The sequence below is a fragment of the Physcomitrium patens genome, chromosome 22, assembly GCF_059467195.1.
Source record: "Physcomitrium patens ecotype Gransden chromosome 22, ASM5946719v1, whole genome shotgun sequence".
NCBI classification, from domain to species: Eukaryota; Viridiplantae; Streptophyta; class Bryopsida; order Funariales; family Funariaceae; genus Physcomitrium; species Physcomitrium patens.
Window position 1 is genome coordinate 9,720,647 of NC_143431.1, and position 20,013 is coordinate 9,740,659.

Consider the following 20,013-nt stretch of genomic DNA (forward strand, 5'->3'; position numbering starts at 1 on the left):
TAACCTTCATCTTCTTTATCTTGCAATGAATTAGCAAAGTTGGTAGTAGATCAATAATTACATAATCAAGTGTTGTTTCTACATTAAGATCTTGATTAAGTGTAACAATTAGAACAATGACATTAGGCACAAGTTCAAATTTCTATTCCTCTCATACTTTATTACACATGAGAAGAGACTTAATACAAGTCTTTTAGATGACATAGTTGCTATTTTCATCAAGCTCTTTAAAGTTTAAGAAAAGTTTGGCTACGTTAATTGTGAAAAAAAAAAGAAAAAAGAAAAAAAAAAAACAACATCAAAACAAAACAAAAACCAAAATCAAAATTAAAAAAACAAAAAATTATATATATATATATATATATATATATATATTGATAAAAGTGATGATAAATTAATTAATGACTTAGACAAACATGAAAAGTTAATAATTGAAGATCTTAGAACTTAATCTCTAGAGATATTCTTAAAAAATACTAAGAATAGAAAAAAATTATGTAACATGAATTCTTAGAAAAATTAAATACTTGAGGTAGAAAGGATCTGTAGAACTAAATTGTTTAAATACCTACAAAAGAAAACACTTGCTCTAATACCATATTCAAATAGTTTTTTTTTACTAATTTGAATTAAATAACATACAAAACAAGAAACTGGAATTGCTCCAAAAACCAATTTTGCTACATAATGAGTAAGTACTTTAAATCTAATAAAAGAACTAAATAAATATGCTAGTATTAGCAAAACTAACAATTATACCTAAATTTGATCATAATCAACCAATGTTCATCATCATAATATCTTGCTAATACTAATAGCACATATGGATTAAGCTTAGATAGCCATATTATAATTACTACCTATCATTATTATGTTGTAACATGGCTGTTAGAAGAAAGAGAGAAGTAAGTATTATATTTTAAAAGATCTTCTTTTAAAATATAGTAGGAAATTATTTTAGAATCATAGATAATAATTAAAGAGATAAACATAAAAATAGATGTAAGATTATAATAAGCAATATAAAAGAAGTAAAATCAATTTGATATATTTTATAGATAAATGAATAACATATTAACATAATTAATGATTAATGCTTACATTTTCTTTTTTAAACATAAATTTTATATTAATATTGATATTAGTTTTTATATCTGTAAAATATTTGAATCTATAAATAAAAAATCTTAAACTTATTGATGTATATTATACAATTCTTTTAAGATTTTTCAATAGTAAATAAATAAATAAAAAAAATAATTAATGTTGAATTGGCTAAATGCTAATAGCATAGAATAAAATTTGAATCTACAATGAATAACCAAGTTTTAATGTATTTTTAAAAAACATGTATATAAAGATAGGCCAATGTTAATGCAACCATAGTTTTTGCTACAGCCACCACAATTTGCCACCTATTTGACATATTTCTTTAGTTTTATTTATTACAATCAAAAAAATTGTTAATATTTCCAATATATAAATTGAGCAACAATGAAATGGCTACAGTGAAATATATATATGTATATATTGATATATATAGATATAATAGACTCAAATCTTACTATAAGTTGTGGTTACAGTAGCAAAAACTATGATAGCAATAGCATTACCTAGGAAAAGCACTCGTTGTGCAATTGATTCAAAGAAGATAGCTGCGAGAAGGCTGCAGATTGCTGGATGGTTACTGCGTCTGGCTAAATCTCTACATGTTCCCCTGTTTCTGACAACCCATTTTTGTTGCACTGCTCTAGAGTAGATGCCCAATTCCCACATTTCTACACCGTTGCTATGGTCTTCGAGGCACCGAATTAGGGTTTCAACGTTTATTGCTAGGGTTCCTGTTTCCTTCTAGACAAAGAACTTCGAAGTCTTCATGGTCTTTCAATCCATACCATTTCACTTGTCGAAGATGTTCGTATGGACACACTGGCTTTAAAATCCCAGCTCGAACTCATTTCTTGCTGAGATCTTGCCAGTTCGTAACCGAGACAGGCTAATGCACGATGAGTGTGCAAGTGCACTTGCAGATAATGTGCACGGCGAGTATTAGAAAACTCTTAGCGTGGTTTAGCAACAGGTTTAGATTGGTGTTGGCCATCACAGTACAGATTACGCTGCCTTTTTGGGGGATTCAAAATTTGCTTCTATGAGTTTGGTTGATCTTGCTACATGGAAAGTCACTAGGGCCTTCCTGGTGCTCTGGTCGGGATACAGTTGCTGTCCCCTTCTTGCCCCGAACTGCGATCATTGGGTAAAGAACGAGCTCCTCGGTGACTGCATGGCGAGAAATCTGTCTTTGACTTTGGTTGAATTACTTGCTGGCTTCGCTCTATTTACCTTGCTTGTGAAACTTCTTGCAGTTGGTTTATGCCTCTTCCGATTCTGTGTGGTCTTGCTTCACCTTGTCGATAACATTGGCGCCGGTTATGACATTGCTTGCAGCCACACATTTGAGTAAGCCCTCTTTCGACTGCCTTCAAGTTCAGAAACTGAGGTGCCAATGTCAATTTCAATTCCGTCAGTTGTCGGGAATCTGAATTGATATCTTAAGTTCCTTAGCAGTTCAACCTGAGGAAGTAATTCGTATTTCAATGAAATGACTTGTTGATCCCTTCATTGTGAGCTTGAATTTTTCACTCTAAGTTCGCTCATCAGCAATTCACATGTCCTTGCAGGGAAAACTTTTTGTGTGGTGAATATACAATTCTTCAACACATGCTAACAACACCAAAGGAACTGCCTGTACTCCTTGCAGTTCCAAGGATTGTAAAGCATGGTCGCTTCAACACTCGCTGGAAGACTTATGAATGAGTCAGATGTCGACGGCCACTTGAATGCAACACAATTACAGCTGAGTCTACAGGAAGCATTGCTGGAGCAGGTCTGAATGAGTGTCTGTACCTAAGAAACCTTCACTTCGAAAATTCTGAAGCTGGAACTGCATGCGATGAAAGCTCTTCGACTATCACATGTAATCGGACATCGCAGCCTCTCTCTGGCACGAGTTCAGCACCATGAGGCGAGGTCAGCCATCATATTGTCCACTTTCCCAAAACAAAGTCACTCTTCTACAAGTAAGTGACATGAAGCTTGACAGTTATCTGAATTTCCCTTTCATTTGTCGATGATACAGCAGCAACAATATGGTATTCGAGCGCTTCTAATTAGTCTAGCGATATGTCTCCGTTTCAAGGTCAACGCTTGCCCAGCACTGTGTGTCGGTCGAGGAATTGTCGAACAACGACAAGATTTCAGGTTCCTTCTCCAATCTGAAAGGAAGGTAAAAATCTTGTCAGTTGACAGTTGTAAGTCACTGACCAGAATAATCCTTCGCTGACCGATTGAATCAGGTATAGATCACGTAAGTTCATGTTGGAGTCGTATCAGTGCTCCAAATTACGACAATCAGGACCAAGAATATTGAGCGAAGAATGACGGTTGTAGTACTCAATGTGCGCATAGATGCTTTCGCTGTACTTATACAGCTATGTATGAGGTTTTACTCTTTAGATAATTTTTCTACCTCTCTGCCTGACAGGTCTGCCTTGTTAGCTCAGTTGGTTAGAGCGTCGTGCTAATAACGCGAAGGTCACAGGTTCGAGACCTGTACAGGGCAATGCTTATTGACCTATCTAGGTCAAAACCTTGTGATCGTGTTTTACGCGATGTCGGCTTGTCCCCAGTTCAATCATCTTCATACCTCTATTCTGATCAGACAGCTGCATCTGGTCGATATTTTTGTTCTGGGAGTGTCAGAAGTTATTTCCATGCACTTCGAACCATTTCACAGACCTCCACGTCTTTAGCTTTTCTTCCATCGTTTTTCGATTTTCTTGATGCCTTCCTTGTTTTGTTCTCCGAACTTGTGAGTGTCAGGCCTCGAATTGAGTCCAGAAGCTTCTGCGGACCTCCGGTTTTATTAGAATCTGTCCTCATTTTCAATCCATCTCTTGCCTTTGAATTTCATGTAAACATTAACGTCAGGCAGTTTTCCAGCACTCCCTGCTCTAAATTTTATTTTAACGATCTTACAAGCATGAAGTGCAAAACAAGAATCGGAGTCAACCAACCTCTCCTTTACGTTAGTTGTGGTTTTCACGGGCTTGGTGAAGGGTGGCGAAGCTCTCGCGATCAGTTTCGGTAGATTTACCATACACAGAAGTAACATTAGGATCATATTCTAAACTTGGAGATGTCTTTGTTAGGTTTCTAAATTGGGCTGTGACAAAGCGGGTTGGCCACACTTCCGAATCCCATCTTCAACTGTTCCTTTCTTTTAGCAATCATGTCATTGATTCCAAACTCGGGTGCCGGACAAATTCTAAGTGATTAAAACCGAACTCAATACTTTGAATTTCAGTGTCCGCAGTAGTGGCTATGAGCCAGCTCTTTAATTCCATCTGTGTTCGATTGTGAAGCAGACCTCAAATCAAGAAGACTTTGCAACTTTATTTTGATGCATGTCTAAAGTGAGATGCTCTAACTGGGTGAAAGCATGTATTTTGTCCTGATTCGGTAGGTGAGAAAATAAAACTGAATTCGACATTAGAAACTGCCTTCGTCCTTTGTTATTCAATGGGGTTTTTATTTCACGAGTGCTAGTTTGATTGCAGCTTCGTAATCACAACATGAGTTGGATAGCTTGCATGGCCGCAGCTTCAAAGGTACTGCATGCGGTGGTAGGATTCATAATGCTTGCTAACTTCGCATGCAAGTGCACGATGGTTACACAAACTCTGGAAACGGAAGTCACGACTTGTAACATACAAACTGTAAAGCAAGTCACGTGCTTTATATGCTTGTATCTTCACAACAAAAGCCTATGTTATACATTTAATTCATTGGTTTTAATTAATGAAGCTATATTATACATTTAATTTTTTAAAATATAATTTATGTAATAATAAACATTTTCAATAATAACATATCTAATATTTTTATGTAAAAATTCATAATTCTTTGTCAACATATGATTTTTTTCAATAGGTATAAATGATCATTTATAATAATTAAAATATATTCAAATTTCATAGAAAAAAATTATAGGTGGTAGCATGTTATGTGATTCTAACTTGGAAATATTTTTGGCAATATGGCATTACAATATTAGCATTAAAATTTATTGTGTTAAGGTATGATTTGTTGTAGTGTATGTGTCTTAAAACTTTTATTTCATATTACATATTTTACTAAAATTTATAGATTATAAAACATAATAAAAATAAATATAATAGTACTAATTTTGATTACTTAGAATACTGATGTCTTGTCACATCAAATAATACAAGAAGTGGTTGTAGAATAGTTGCAGTGGACTTAGAAGGGCCATAACTTAATAGTAAATTTATAAAAATAGATTTTATTAATATTAATCATCTATTTTAGAATAAGTAATTTTTAGCTTTATATGTCATAAAAAATAAATGTATTTGATGGGATTTGATTATAAATGTTTGTATTAAAAAGGTTATTTTCATATCTAAATTTTATAGCTAATATCTTAAAGATATAGAAATAATATGTTTATTGTAACAACTAAGTATGATAGTTCTTACCATCACGTCTATATATCAAAAAGCACTAAAAATACTCTTATTCTATTTCAATTTTAAAATTTAATTTATTCTTATATTTTAAAATATAAAAAATATTATATAATTAAATATTTATTTTTTCATTATATATATATATATATATATATATCTATTTTCTATATTTTTGATTATTACTTAATAAAAATATATTGATTAAATGGTGGTATCAAACTAAAAAATCTATCATAAGTATTAATAATTAAAAAATTGAGCTGCCAAATGTTTATACATGCAAAATAATTCCAATGAGAAAAGAAAAATGGTTAGAATAGAAGATTTTAAAAAAATGAGAAATTTTACAAATGATAAATTCTTGAATTAACATTTTATTTTTATACATTGACTTTAAATCAAGTTTGGTAAGACTTGCACTATTTTTGAATATGATATTCAACCAAACTTTAAATTTTTGTATGAATATTTATAAGTATTACTAAAAAAAAATTAAATATAAAAAATCATTAGTTAAAACCACTAAAATTATAATATATAAATAGTTTATAAGTGATTTGGTAGAAGGTTTATTAGATTGTATTACAAAAAATGATGTTTAATCTTATTGCAACTAAGAATCTATAATTAGATTGAATATTAGAAAAGATGAATATTAAATAATTAAAAGAGCTACTATCTAAGTTTAAATAGGATTCCTCTTGATAGATGAAACCACCTTTATTACATAAAAGAACCTAACTTATTGATATCATTGTTGTAAAATGTTGCAATATTTATTAAGCAACAAATTTGATCTCCTACCTTGTACTTCTAAGCTTAAACAAAATAACAAGTAGAAAATAAATATTGTTTGTTTAGGCCAATTTATTTATTGTTGATTATAATCTATTAAAAGTTTATTTTTGCATTAAATTTAGAGATGCTTTTGGAAAACTCGTGTCTAATAATTTTTACAAATCCATTTGTATAAAATTTTATAAACTTCTATTTTTAAAATCTTATATCAAATTTGTACTACCTCTTTTGAACTAACTTTATTTTTTTGTTTAAAAACACTATCTTAACCTTTTATTAAATATATATAGTATAATTCTTAAGATCATTGATAATATAAATATTTTAAAGAAATTTAAAATCTTATATACATAGTTTATTAAAATTGATATAATAATACTTAATTTTAAAATATGAATTAATAAAAAAATTTAAAAATATGATTTAATATCTATTTATATACAAAATATAAATATATGTGAAATAATTATCTTATCACATTTTACATTTTTTTTGTATTTTAATGATTGAATCTATTATAAATTCTTAATTTGTATTTTCTTGTTTAATATAATATTTATAAAATAAATTATAAAAATTTAAAATATCCTTTATATAATTTTTTTCTAATATGTAAGTATAAATATTACTTAACTTTTTATAACTATGATTTTGTATTTTTATGTTTTTAATACTTTAAAATAAATTTAAGACACAAAATATGTATCCTAAATATAAATAATTCTTAATCTTTAAAAAATAGTATTATTTTTTTTTAAAAAAAATACGTATTATTTTTTTTTTTAAAAAAAAAACAATTACATTTTAAATTTATTTACATTTCTCTACATAAATTGGCTGCTTCTAAAATTTCATTGGTTTTATAAGTTTGTTGGATTTTATAATTAGCTGGTTTTATGATTTGGCAGGTTTTTATAAATTGGCTGGTTTTATGAAATATTGGCTTCAAATTTATAAAAATTAGAAAAATATTAATTTTAATTAATACAAAATATAAATAAATTAGCTGTTTATAATTTAAAAATTTAAAAATTATTACTTCTAATTTGGTTGTGAATTTAATTAATAATTTTAATTCTAATACATTTAATTTTTTATAAATATATCATTAAAAACTTATTTACGATTATATTTTTAGTTCTGTTAATATTATTTGACTTTACGTTTCTTATGATTTAACCAATTTAAAGAAAAAAAACCCATATATATATATATATATATATATATATATAAATATATATAAATATATATATATATTATTGTGTATTTTTCCATGTTATTTTAATTTTTTTTTTAATCTATGATTTGATTAGATATAATATTTTTTAAATAATTGTGAATAAATTAAAAATATATGGTTTGTTTAAAATCATTTGTTGTAATTATAAAAATTATAATGACTTTGCATTTCGTAAATTATCAATAAAAAAGAAGATGCACTTTTATTTATTTTATTTTATTTAATTTTTTTAATTCTAATGAAAACTTAATTTTTTTGAAAATAATTCAATGACTTTTTAATAAAATAATTCATAGAAGAGAATGTTTTTAATTTAACAACACTTGAAGTTAAAGCAAAGAAAATCTAACTGAATAAGGCATTTGTGACTAAAACTTTTATAAGTATTATTAAAATAAAATTTAACTAATAAAATTATAAAACAAAATTATATATATATATATATATATATATAGCCATACCTATCAAATCTGACACTGTTATATTTAATATGCTACAATAGCCAATACAATTTTAATTCACTAACTTGGTTCTTTAATTGATAACTAATAATCTCTAATATTTAATATCCAATAAATGTATTAGAAAATATTAGGTTTTTCAGGTGCAAAATTTATTAAGTTTTTTCTTTCTTACAAAAGAAATTGCCTAAAAACCATTGAACAAAGCAACCCTATTTCTTAGCATTTGTCTTCTTGCAGATGTTGTTGTATAAAGTGAATTCTTGCTTGAAAATACATTAGGCACTTAGATATGGAAGGTAAATAAAAAATACAACAATAGGATCCTACCAAGTCTAATAGAATCTTGAATAAATTCTAATTAATCCTTAAAAAACCTAATCAAATTTTAACCAATCCAAAAACATTTAAAGAATTTACTTAAGAAATATAAAGAAGTCATAAATTAATTTCAAAGAAAAATAATAAAGGAATTTTAAAGAAATACTACAATAGAAATCTTAAAGATATAATAAGAACCTTAAAAAAAATTAAAATATAAATCTTAAAAAAATGACAAAAAACCTTAAATAAATCTTAAGTAAATTCCAACCAAACCTTAGTATAGTCCTTAATAAATCCTAATGAAATTCTAAAAACTCCCACATAAATCTTAATAAAATCCTAAAAATATTAGAATAAAATTTTAATTAAATTCTAATCAAAATTCTAATTAAAACCTAATGAAATTCTAACCAATTTCTAATCAAATTCAAAACCAATCCTAACCAAATCCTAATCAATCCTAAACAAATCCTAATCAATCCTAAACAAATCCTAACAAAATTCTAAAAAAATCCTAAATCTTAACCAAATTTTAATCAAATCTTAAATCAAATCCTAATGAAATCCTAACAAAATCCTAAATCCTAAACCAAATCCTAAAAAAATCCTTAGTAAATCTTAATTAATTCTTATATCTATTTTATAATTTTAATAAATATTAATTGAACCATTGATCTCATCTAAAATTTCACTCACACTTCAATCTACAAAAAATTGATACACTCATATAATTTTAAAAAAATTCAAACTTACCAATTGAACAAAAAAGCTCTTAAATTTCTTGGATGTTGGCTATTTTCCTTTTCCAACCTAAATGTTGAACTTTCAGCAACAAATTTTCCTTGCTGAACTGTTCCATTGCTTCAAAAATCAGCTAATGCATAGATTTTAAAGTCCAAATAGTTCTCACAAATTTTTACTTCAATCAAACTAGTAATTTTGCAAGTTCAAAAAAATCCTTACTTTCTCTAAGCTTTAAGTATCCAAGATCATAATATGATAAAACTCTCATAGCCTTCGATTTAACTATTTGATTGATATCAAATTTTTTAAATATATTAAAAAAATATATAATGACAAATTCACAAATTTTCACTTGTAAATGTGCTATGACACTCAAATAATACTCAAAATTATAAACTTCTTTTTATTTCTCAAAATTGGAAACCACTAAATACATCTCTCAATTTAAAAAGTCTTCAAAAACTCAATTTGTCTTAATATCACATGAAACCAACTTTAAAAATCCTTCTACTAGTTTTTTTTCAACTCCTACTCTCCAATCAATAAAAGAACCTTGCAATTGCCATAGGTGCACAATTTTGTGTCTTGGGGTCTGATTTTGACTATCAATTCTTGGTATATTGAGGTAATTTTTGCTAAATTCTATTCTTAAATCCCTCCTAAAGATGTCTTTATCAATTATTTATCTCATTTATGCTCCTAAAAATTAAGTAGAAGTCTCTTCTACAAGAAGGCAATATTAACACTTATTAATTTTTATTATCTCTTTGTCTAATATCTATATTTTTAAGATAATTTGCTAAAATATTTTTAATTAAGCTCTTCTATAATATAATCTTTCTTTTCTTCTTTTACCTAATGGATGTATTAGTATACAACAATGTAATTTTGTATTATTTTTAATACTTTTAGAATAAGCCCTACATCATTTTTCAAAAGTTTTGCTACAATTTTGGTTAGATATTTTAGTACCAAAGACTTAACATCCAAGCTAAGTTAGAGCCCATATGCTTCTTTTTTTTTCTCCCTCTTCAAGAAATTTTTTTTCAATTAAAATGGCTAGTTCAAAAATCTCCTTGTCTATGAATTCATGATGAATCTCTTCTTCATCTTTTAGGTTTAGCAAAGTTTTAATATACATTGGTTTCTTCAATCTAAAAATAAATATTTGAAAAGTAAGCTCTTTTTTTAATGCCAATTCTTCTTTTTGCAAGTTAAGAGCATATGATTTGTTTTTATTACAAGGCTTACCTTATAAGACATCTTCTATCAAAGGCTAGTTATCTTTATGGTAGCAAAGTAACATAATATTTTTGTATTTCCAACAATTGGAGATTGTATCAAAAGAATTATCATTCCATGCTATCTTAATCCATCTCATTGTTTAAAGCTCGTCCTTCTTATAGATGTCAATGCATGATTTATCATCTTCCTCACATTGACGATAGAAGCTCAAGTAGTACATTTCCAAGTAAATAATGATTCTAGCATCTATAGGTTGTATTTTTGACATTGTGTTTAGAGGCAAAAAGAGAGTTCTAAGGTTTGTAGGAGCAACATTCTTAACTACATAATATATATATATATATATATATATATATATATATAAATGCATTGTCTAAAATAAAAAGTATATTACAATTAATTTTTTTTGTTTTGGAATCAATATGCTTAAGCCATTCTTATAACAAAGGTCCAATCATTAGAACTTTTTTATCATTGTAATAGTAAAACCTGAGCTCAATACCAATCTTCTTATTAAAATACTTTAAGAAAGGTTCTAGCTTATCATTGCCATTAGCATTACTAGTGAAGGTTAGAATCAATTAAGTTTTGTTAGATTTACTCACTTAATCTGCCAAGAGGCGATAGCACAATTTGAAGCTATAGAGTAAAATGTTCATGTTTTGTCTATATTGTAAATGTGGTGCAAAGCATATTTATTGGTTTAGTGCTTAATTTTTGGTAAGATGTCAACTATCCCATTTACATCTGCTGAAATGGCATCTCTCTATATACAAAATTATTTGAAGATGTGACTATTTTGAAAAGATTAAAGCTAACTTCTAAAATACTTTGGTTGTTTGTTCTTGGAAATACCAAGTTGGTACACAAAATTTATGGTCTTGGCTTGAAGAAATGAACCAAATAAGCAAATTCCTTTGTGCTTGCATTGCAACACCTAGTTGGCCAAAGTGTTGTCTAGCTATGAATAGTTCATTGTGTGCCATTGCTTCATCTTCAAGTCCATTGGGATCATATTAACATAGTGATTCTATTTCTAAAGAATCTCAAAAATAATGCTTTAAGTGGGTGCTTTTGCTAGACCAAATTCATCCTTGGCCTAAGCTACCAATTGCTTTTGTATCATTGATGGTGCACTATCAAATCTTATGCATATTATCTTCTTCTATTTGTTGCAAAGATTGCCAAGAGCAAGGGCTTTTTGTAAATGAGGCATTTTGTAATGACTTGTAACAAGAAAGAGCTATAAGAATGTTTATTTGAGAATAAGAATATCTATGCAAGAATGCATGAATGTGGATGTTGTAAGATAAGATGACTGTAATAAAAAAAAAATTAAATTAAATAATTTGACATATTACTTAAATTGATCCATTATCAATAGAATATAGATCCTATTCTACTAGATCCACTCTATTCTACATTTAGGTCTATTTTTTAAATTTGATCTCAGATCCACTCTACTTTGCTCTCAAATCTACTAATCTGTTCTAATCAAAGATCAATAAAGATCATTAACACCTATCCTGGTCTAAATAAAGATTATACAAAAACAAATTAACATCTTTTTTAAAAATAAATCTAATTTACCTTCCATAATAAATAATACAAAAAATAAATTAAATCACTATACTCTATTATTAAGTATCTATTCAGTATACAATTTTAAATATTTTATAAAATTTTATGTTTATAAATAAATTATTCAAAAAATTATTAATTTTTTTAACAATAGGAATTCTTTATTAAATAAATTTGTGGTGGATTAAATTTGAAGTAACTTTAATTTGATTTTGCAATTTTTAATGATACATCTTAAAATTATGTTCCAAATATAAATGATAGAATTTAAGCTATGTACAAAAAGAAAATTCTTGTTACTTGCCATAATTAAGAATGAAATTTATTTTTATTTGTATTTTTATCAATACCACATACCTTTACTAGCTTAAATCCATTTCTACTGTATTTTTTATTTTTTATTTTATTTTTTTACTTTTGTTATTATTTCTGAAGTTTGTCTGTAATAAGTGATCTCTTAAAAATCCTGTGAATTTTTCTTGCATCTGTTGATTTTCACTGCAACCCTTCTTTTCTTTTCTACTAAGTTAATATATGTAGAATCACCTTTATTTGTAAAAGATACAAACTTTATCAAAAAGTATTTAACCAGATTTGTGATGTATTTTTAAAAAATTTAGTTTTTGTTTGTATATGTATTAACAGGATTGTTTCTACAACTTTAGGTGTTGATTGTAATAAAATTATTGAGCATATATATATATATATATATGCCCAAAGACAATAATCTGTAATGTTAACATAATTTTTGAAGTACAGATTTAAGTATAAAATCTCATTCCAATCTTGAATTCACAATTTTCATAATATTATTAAGAGATTTACTTGAAAAGTTTAATTTCTCAAAAGAATAAAAAACGAAACAAATCTTGAGACAAGTGTTCAGCTCACCACATCTCATAATTAGTGAATTAGTGGTGCATTCATATATTAGTAACACATTGTGTTTTTAGATGTGGACCATGTGATTGACATTCATTAAACTCTTCGATTCACTTTTAAAATGAGGAAAGGACCTCCAAAACGAGGTAGTCAGATATGGAAATTTGATTATAATTTTGCAAACAAATAGTTTTGAACATCCCAGCTTATCACCAAATAAGACAAGTGACTGGCAAATTGAGGAACTAAGTAAAACAATTTTCTATAGAAGTGTCACTGCATCGTTACCGCACTGATATAAAGATACCTCAATTCAAGATTCAAATCATCGCTAGCTACAAGGTTTATGCAGTGCAAGAAAACATCAAACAATATCACCAGAAGAGGGAGAGGGAAAACAAAAGGAAAAAAATAGAGTGAAAAAAACAGAAGAAACGAAGAAAAAGAAACAGAACAAGACAAAACAAAACAAAACAAAAACATAAAGAAGAGAATGTGAGGGGAAGAAGACGACGAAGGAATGAAGGAAAAAACGATGGAAATGAGAGACCTTCCGCAAGAGGAGATAAATGAAATCCACTGCGGAGAATGTTACATATAAATAGTGTAATGTGGCCATGTTCCTTGTTGACCCATTTCATTTGGCAGTAACCATTGCATATCTGGACTACCAGCGACTCAAATCAATCATGATCTCCAGATTTAGAGGAAGTTTCATTACTCTTGGTTATACTTAAACTGTAACGTAATATGCTAATCAAAAGCAGATATTAGAAGAGAACTAATCTTGAGAATTGCAGTACATATTGCCCGCATGCTGAATTCGACCAATTCATTATTGACAAGAGGCCTTGAACAAGACAGAATTCATAGTCGTTGCAAGAATAAGAGATTTCAAATAAGATTTTGGTATCCCTCTACTCAGGGAAGATATTTCGTTCTCTGCTGTTTTTCTTACGCTGGAAGATGCAGTAGCTACAACCAACGAATGCGCACATAGACATGAAGAGGAACAACAAGGATCGGTCACCTGAACCCAACAAACAAGAGCATTCTTGTTGTACTGGTAACGTAACAGCGTTCGCTTCCATGAGGCGCTTCTTCAGACTGTATACCCGATCCTCACAGCTTTCAATCTCATAGTAATAGGTCGATAAAATGGTGATGCGTTGAAGCGGCTAGTAATGATGATTGGGTTTACAGGCAGCAATCATCCACAAGTCAATCCAATTTGAATCCGAAAAAAACTCAAAATAAAACCTATTTCAATAACAACTAATAGTTGAGGATGGGAGACGTGACATGAAACTCACCATGACAAAAATGCCCTCTCGGCGGGTTGGCAGCTCCTCAAGCTTGGCAAGAACTTCGTCACCTTTCGTAACTTTCCCAAAGATAGCATACTATGCATGTACCACCGTGAACATGTTAGCAACTACACAAGACCCATGCCCTTTCAATCATTAAATCTGCTGCACTTTGGAGGTGATGATAAGCAGCATGATCGTGGAAAATCTCAAACCAACGTGAACTAGGGCGAGTGTGCAAACCTGCCCATCCAGGTGGGGTGCGTTCCCAAGGAGCATTGAGAAGGATGATCCTGCACTGTCAGGGTCGCTATACCTGCATGTCAACCAACACCGCGAAGGAGTCAACCTTATGGGTTCGGTACTCCACAGGGACTCTTCAGTATACTCGCCAGTGCAAGATATAACAGAACAGATGTGAAGATGACTGACAACATACAGAGACAAATTGTGGCTCAGTTGTTGTTTCTAAGTTTTCTGGAAGAGCCGTGAGAGCACAAAACCTTAATAATGCAGGAGCCTGCAGATCAACAAGGCTGTCGATGATTGAAAGGAAAGTGTATCGAATATACGCTCCAAGATATATTAGGGGTTTGGGAATCGTAAAAAGAGAAAGCAAAGCTATGAGATAGTGCTCACCTCCCCATGGACAAGATGCCACGAACATGCTTCACTTGAGAAAATTCACCGGGAATAGTCTTCTTGCCTTCCTGCCGTTGCTCGGCGTTCATTGGCGCTTCACGGCCCCCGATCACGTCAGCGACCTGGGCTACAAAGCCTTTATCAACCTGCCGACCCCGACCCAGTCAGCAACATCACATTGCAGGAAAATTGGTTGTAGATCGAACGTTAACAGTGTCAACATAAGATCACCCCTGTAACGACCTAAGCACCACAGATTACTACTTAAATCGTAAACCTGACAGCGCCAAACGACATAACCGGTTTAATACTGCACAGGAAAGTATGAGGTATTCCTTACTCGGAAGAAGTGATTCGTGTTGTAAGCGCCAAGACGAACAAGTTTCATAATGTGCGCCACCGTCTTGGGAGCAACATCTGGGTAGAACCCAAACTCAATATCTCCATACGTGGTCTGCCCAAGCAAGTTTTCCTTTCAGATTTTACACGACCAACATGAAAGGAAATCTTGTACAATTTGAACATATAATATTAAATGAAAGGATGTTGTAATATTCTAACATCTTACTTTGGCTTACTTCAGACGTCCAAATACTACTCTTTGGCTGTCACCCCCTCTTCTCTAAGCCTGACCTCCAAAAGACGTGTTACAGTGAAAACATCTACGCTCTAGGTTTTCGCATTTTGGAATGTGGAAGAAGAATAATTCCAACATTATAGCTCAGAATGTAGCTTATCACCATTGTCGTCAAACACCCAAGTGCACGTCACTCTAACATTAGGTTGAAAGGAAAATTGGAGGGAGCTTTGACACGAGCCAAATCCCAGGACAACCAACGAGATGTATAACCTGAAAGACGACACGGGTATTTCCTAGCTTGGGCTCCACTTGCGCATGACTACCAGCAGTGAAGAGCAGAAGTAGGAGCAATAACGAGGTGCGCGCCAGCGGAGCTCCGGTGTCCGCCATAGCCACGCCGTTCTCGACTCAAAGCTAGTTGTCTGCGAAAGAGGGGTACAGTTTGATGCGGCCAAATCACAAACCGTTCGATACAAGAATTGATTCCGTGCTTGGTTTGCGAACACAGCTACAGTGGCAGCGACTCTTCAACTATGCACTTCTGAAAAACCTCGTCTTAAGTTCCCACATACTTGGACAGTGTTGACCAAGGTTTTGTGCAATGTTGATTACCGAAATCATTGTCTGCACAATCGCTCCCTTACACGAGGGGCATTGCTTGCATAGAATTCCGAAACTCATGCAACAGATGAGATTTGGAAAAATTACTTCAAAACAGATGTATTCATTTGTTCAAGTTAGACATGGTAAAAATTGCAATTGCTTTAAAGGATATCCCCAAGAGACAGGTAAGCTTGGCCCCCCTAGTTTAGAGAATAAAAGTTACTGGTTCACTTTGTCAACAGACACAACTCCGAATACCCCAAGGATCTGTGCTAGCTCAATCTGTGAGACCGTAGGATTGCAGACGTCAAAATTCATAAAGAGGGCTGGCTAAATGAAGTGATTCTTACAGTTGGATGTTTTCACTTTCACAAACTTGTCGCATCGTGCAACGTTACCCCATGACAAATCCTTGTGATAATCCGGGTAAGAAATCGGTGTGATAATTGTAACGGTCGAAAGCTGGACTGAGAACATCAAAAGCTTAAGGATTTCCGATTGCAAGAGGTGCACTCCATATTTAATGAATGATTCGAACATCGAAAACCAAGCTGATTGTTTATAAAGGCCATTAGTTCACAAACTCAATCTATATATTAATTTCGATGAGAGTGAATCGATTTCGATTGGGTTTATGATACATTTTTTTATGGTTCCAGTTGCATTTGAAGTTGCATTGGGTTTTGATTTTCATTGAGTTCCAATTCATCGCGTAGATTTTGATTGGATTCGGTTGAAGCCGCATTGGATTTTAATTTTCATTGAGTTCCAATAGCTCATCCAGGAACGTTATCTGCGAAGGATTTTGATTAGGTTGTTTCAAGTATGGACACTTGACCTCCTTGGTCGTGTACTTGCATCTGCTATGTGGGGTATTTAGTTATCATTTTAATGATCAATATTATATTGAACTTTTGCTTCGTGATCTTAATTTCTAGATGTGTGTATACTTTCGTTGATCTTCTATTGCATTCAACATTACTTCTCCATTGTTGGTTCGCTTCTTTTGATTCTTTTCATGGATGAAGTTTCTACTACAGAATCAAACCTTATTCTTTCATGATCTTCATAAGTCTATTCAATGGGATTTACTTGCAAGGTGTGGTACTACAATGAAGTTTCAGGTCTTTATGTGATTTGTGAAAAAATCCACCTCAAGAGAGATAAAAGAAAAACAATGCATAATCAAGCAAGGAAATAGCTAATGTATCGATGCAATTGACTGTCGTCCTTGTAGAATTAATTGCAAGTAGGATTAAGTAGAGCATGTTAGAACAATATAAAGAGATTCTATTGTAACTCAATCGAATGAGTGTGATTGGTGGCACAAACTCCTTTTCTTCCTTTCTATCAAAAACTTTTATTTTTTTCATATGTTATGAGCCACAGGTAATAGAGGAGCAACTTGCAACTCTCTTCATTTGAAAACCGGCAATGCAGATGCCTATTTTGAACAATGTAAAATTTCCCGTGAGTGAAATTTTTCATGAATAAAATTAACGATTGAAAATTTACAATTGAGTGAGTGCAATTGCAGATGCAAAATGATTCAGAGAATAATACTGGGAGCTCATGTATTTTTTTCACTAGCATCTTCAAGAAACAAGATTGCAAGTGAATAAAAATCTAGTGATAGCACCTATCAATCTAACTTCTGTGATACTGTTGTGTACCACATTCACTTCAGTAAGTTGTTATGTTTAAGCCAAAAAAAAAAAAAAAAAAAAAAAAAAAAAAATCGCATATAAATTATTCCATAGTTTACTCAAAATTGATAAATATCACAATATCAAGTTTGTAACTATTTTTTTAGCACAATAAGTAAAAAGATATATAAGAATTATTTATTCTGTGAATGTGTTTTAGAACCATGTTGAATTTAAGTTATTTTTTCTTTTTTCATTGTATCTCCAATATAAGATTAGCTTAATTATTATTGTATGCTATAACTTTTATTTTACAGGTGTGTTATAAGAAGAAGAAAAAAAAATGAATTGATGTTGATTTTTTTAAAAAAATTAATCTCAAGATAAATTATTTTAATTACAATAGGTGATTGCCTTAAAATTTAAGGAAATAATTGGGTAATTTTTTTCAATTGTATTCTGTAATAATACCAAAGGATATAATTAAAATTATAATTAAAATCAAAATCAATACACATTTTTATAAAAAACTATATATATATATATAAATATATGATAACTCATTCAATTTTCAACCACATATTGTATATATTTTAAAATTACTTTAACTTGTATTTTAAATTATTATATAATAACCATTATAATTTTATTTATTATAATATTAAAATAATTAGTATTCTGTTGTTTGATTGATTTATTTATTCGTGTTTTGTCCATTTGTGAAGCTTGCATTTGCAACACCATGACCCGATTTTTTATTCACCTAAATATTTTAAATACAATTTTTCTATTTTCACTTATTATCTCTACTTACAACAACAATAACACCCAAGATAACATTATATCAAAAGTTGGATATAAGTTTATTAATTAATATTTTTTTAGTTTATCAATAATAACGTGTTATTTATTGATAATATATATATATATATATATATATATATATTTCATGTGCAATTAATTATACATTAAGTCCATGACTTGATTTGTAAAAGGTAAATTATCCTTTATAATATTTCTTTAGTCCATCATTTTTTTTGTTTCTAGTTTTTGTTGTTATATTAATGTAGAATTAATTTTGAAGAATTTGAATGCAAAATTTCCTGCTAATGTATGAAGCAAAATAACTTTAGAAGCTAAGATCTTGATATCAACAAATTAAACTTTTTAGAAATTTGTAATAGAAATCCATGACAATAGCACAAATTCAATTAGTTTATATATATTAAGAATGATCAATGATACAAGTGGTGGCTCTCATTCACAACATGTATGGATCTTTGTTTTCATCAAAAAAAATTATCTTCTCTAGAGTTTATATGTTGTTTTATAGGGCGTTCCAAAAGTCATTTTATAGTTTATATGTTGTGAACAGTTTATAGGAAAAACTGTAATTCTATTGTAGATATTAGCTACCTCAATTTTTATTTATTTATTTATTTATTTTTTTGTAAGCTCTATTCAATGCTAAAACTAACTTCATCTATGTTTTCAAAGTATTATAGAGTGGGTATCTTCACTCTGTTTGATTCCTTAAAACTACCAACTACAAAGTTTTATCAATCAACAACTTCCTTCTATTAATGACATTTATTCATATGTATTGATTTGGACTTCTATAGTATTTTACTAATGTAAAAAATTGTAATTCCATCATGATATCAATCTACTAGGTAAGATATCAACAACAATCTTCAAAATACAAAGCTTGTTGTTATTCTTCTTTATAACAGTAGTTTTAAAATTTGAACATTTTTACAATGTTAATGAATTATGTGGTTTTGAATCCGTCTTAATTTAGCCTCTTTAAACTTTCCAACTATGAAGTAATATCTTTGGAAGTTTGAAGAACATGAACCTCAAAGAACTAAAAAATCAATATATTCTTGTATCACTCAAAGATGATATAGTATTAAACTAGAATGGCTATTATCAAAAACAAGTCGATTAGAAAGTCTTGAAACAAGACTAATGATTAGAAAAGCATTGATAAGAGTGAAGAGGGCTTCACTATTGCTTCTATATATACTCTTTAATTAAGAGCTATATGGTAATATTCTATAGGACCTCAAATACATATTGACTTTGTTAGAGACATATCTTAACTTACAAGGTAATTTATTTATATGTAGGTCGTATAATAAGCTTATTCTACAAGCTACTAATACATATGACATGTGGCTAATTTTTTGGCTAGATTTTTAGCCTATTAATTAATTACAAATATGTATAAAGTCAAAGCAACATCTATGAAGCTTTTAAGAAGTTTTTTTAAAAGATATTATAAAATTAATCTAATTTTATCTACTTCAACTTAATCATATAGATAATTATTGGAATAAATACATATGTCCATGACATTACCTCCCCTTCTAGGAACAAATTTCATAAGAAGCAATTATTATCTTTTA

At 29.7% G+C, this 20,013-nt stretch overlaps 2 protein-coding genes and 1 non-coding gene across 8 annotated transcripts; 2 read left to right on the forward strand and 1 right to left on the reverse strand.

The window, feature by feature from the left end:
- Nucleotides 1-724: 724 nt before the first annotated feature.
- LOC112274889 (uncharacterized) lies at nt 725-4,454 on the forward strand. 6 transcript variants are annotated; one of them, XR_012216409.2, is made up of 4 exons: nt 739-2,254; nt 2,364-2,457; nt 2,679-3,077; nt 3,354-4,454. XR_012216409.2 is itself a non-coding variant. In XM_073530085.2 (3 exons), exons 1-3 carry the CDS (start codon nt 2,150-2,152, stop codon nt 2,812-2,814), a joined length of 255 nt encoding a protein of 84 aa, XP_073386186.1. In that variant the 5' UTR covers nt 728-2,149; the 3' UTR covers nt 2,815-4,454. The 6 variants fall into 6 exon arrangements, 4 of the variants coding, with proteins under 4 accessions (XP_073386185.1, XP_073386186.1, XP_073386184.1 ...); XR_002967543.3 differs by having other exon boundaries at nt 740-2,254; nt 3,197-4,454; XM_073530085.2 differs by having other exon boundaries at nt 728-2,254; nt 2,759-4,454.
- TRNAI-AAU (transfer RNA isoleucine (anticodon AAU)) lies at nt 3,546-3,619 on the forward strand. The gene has a single exon. It is a non-coding gene; the product is annotated as a tRNA-Ile (tRNA).
- An 8,891-nt stretch (nt 4,455-13,345) lies between the features above and the next one.
- On the reverse strand, nt 13,346-15,766 carry LOC112274779 (peptidyl-prolyl cis-trans isomerase CYP23). Its single transcript, XM_024504539.3, has 6 exons — nt 15,624-15,766; nt 15,114-15,227; nt 14,771-14,919; nt 14,375-14,447; nt 14,138-14,227; nt 13,346-14,002 (listed from the first exon to the last, which is right to left on the reverse strand). The coding sequence occupies exons 1-6, from the start codon at nt 15,741-15,743 to the stop codon at nt 13,742-13,744; spliced, it is 807 nt and encodes a 268-aa protein (XP_024360307.1). The 5' UTR covers nt 15,744-15,766; the 3' UTR covers nt 13,346-13,741.
- Between the last annotated feature and the right edge of the window lie 4,247 nt (nt 15,767-20,013).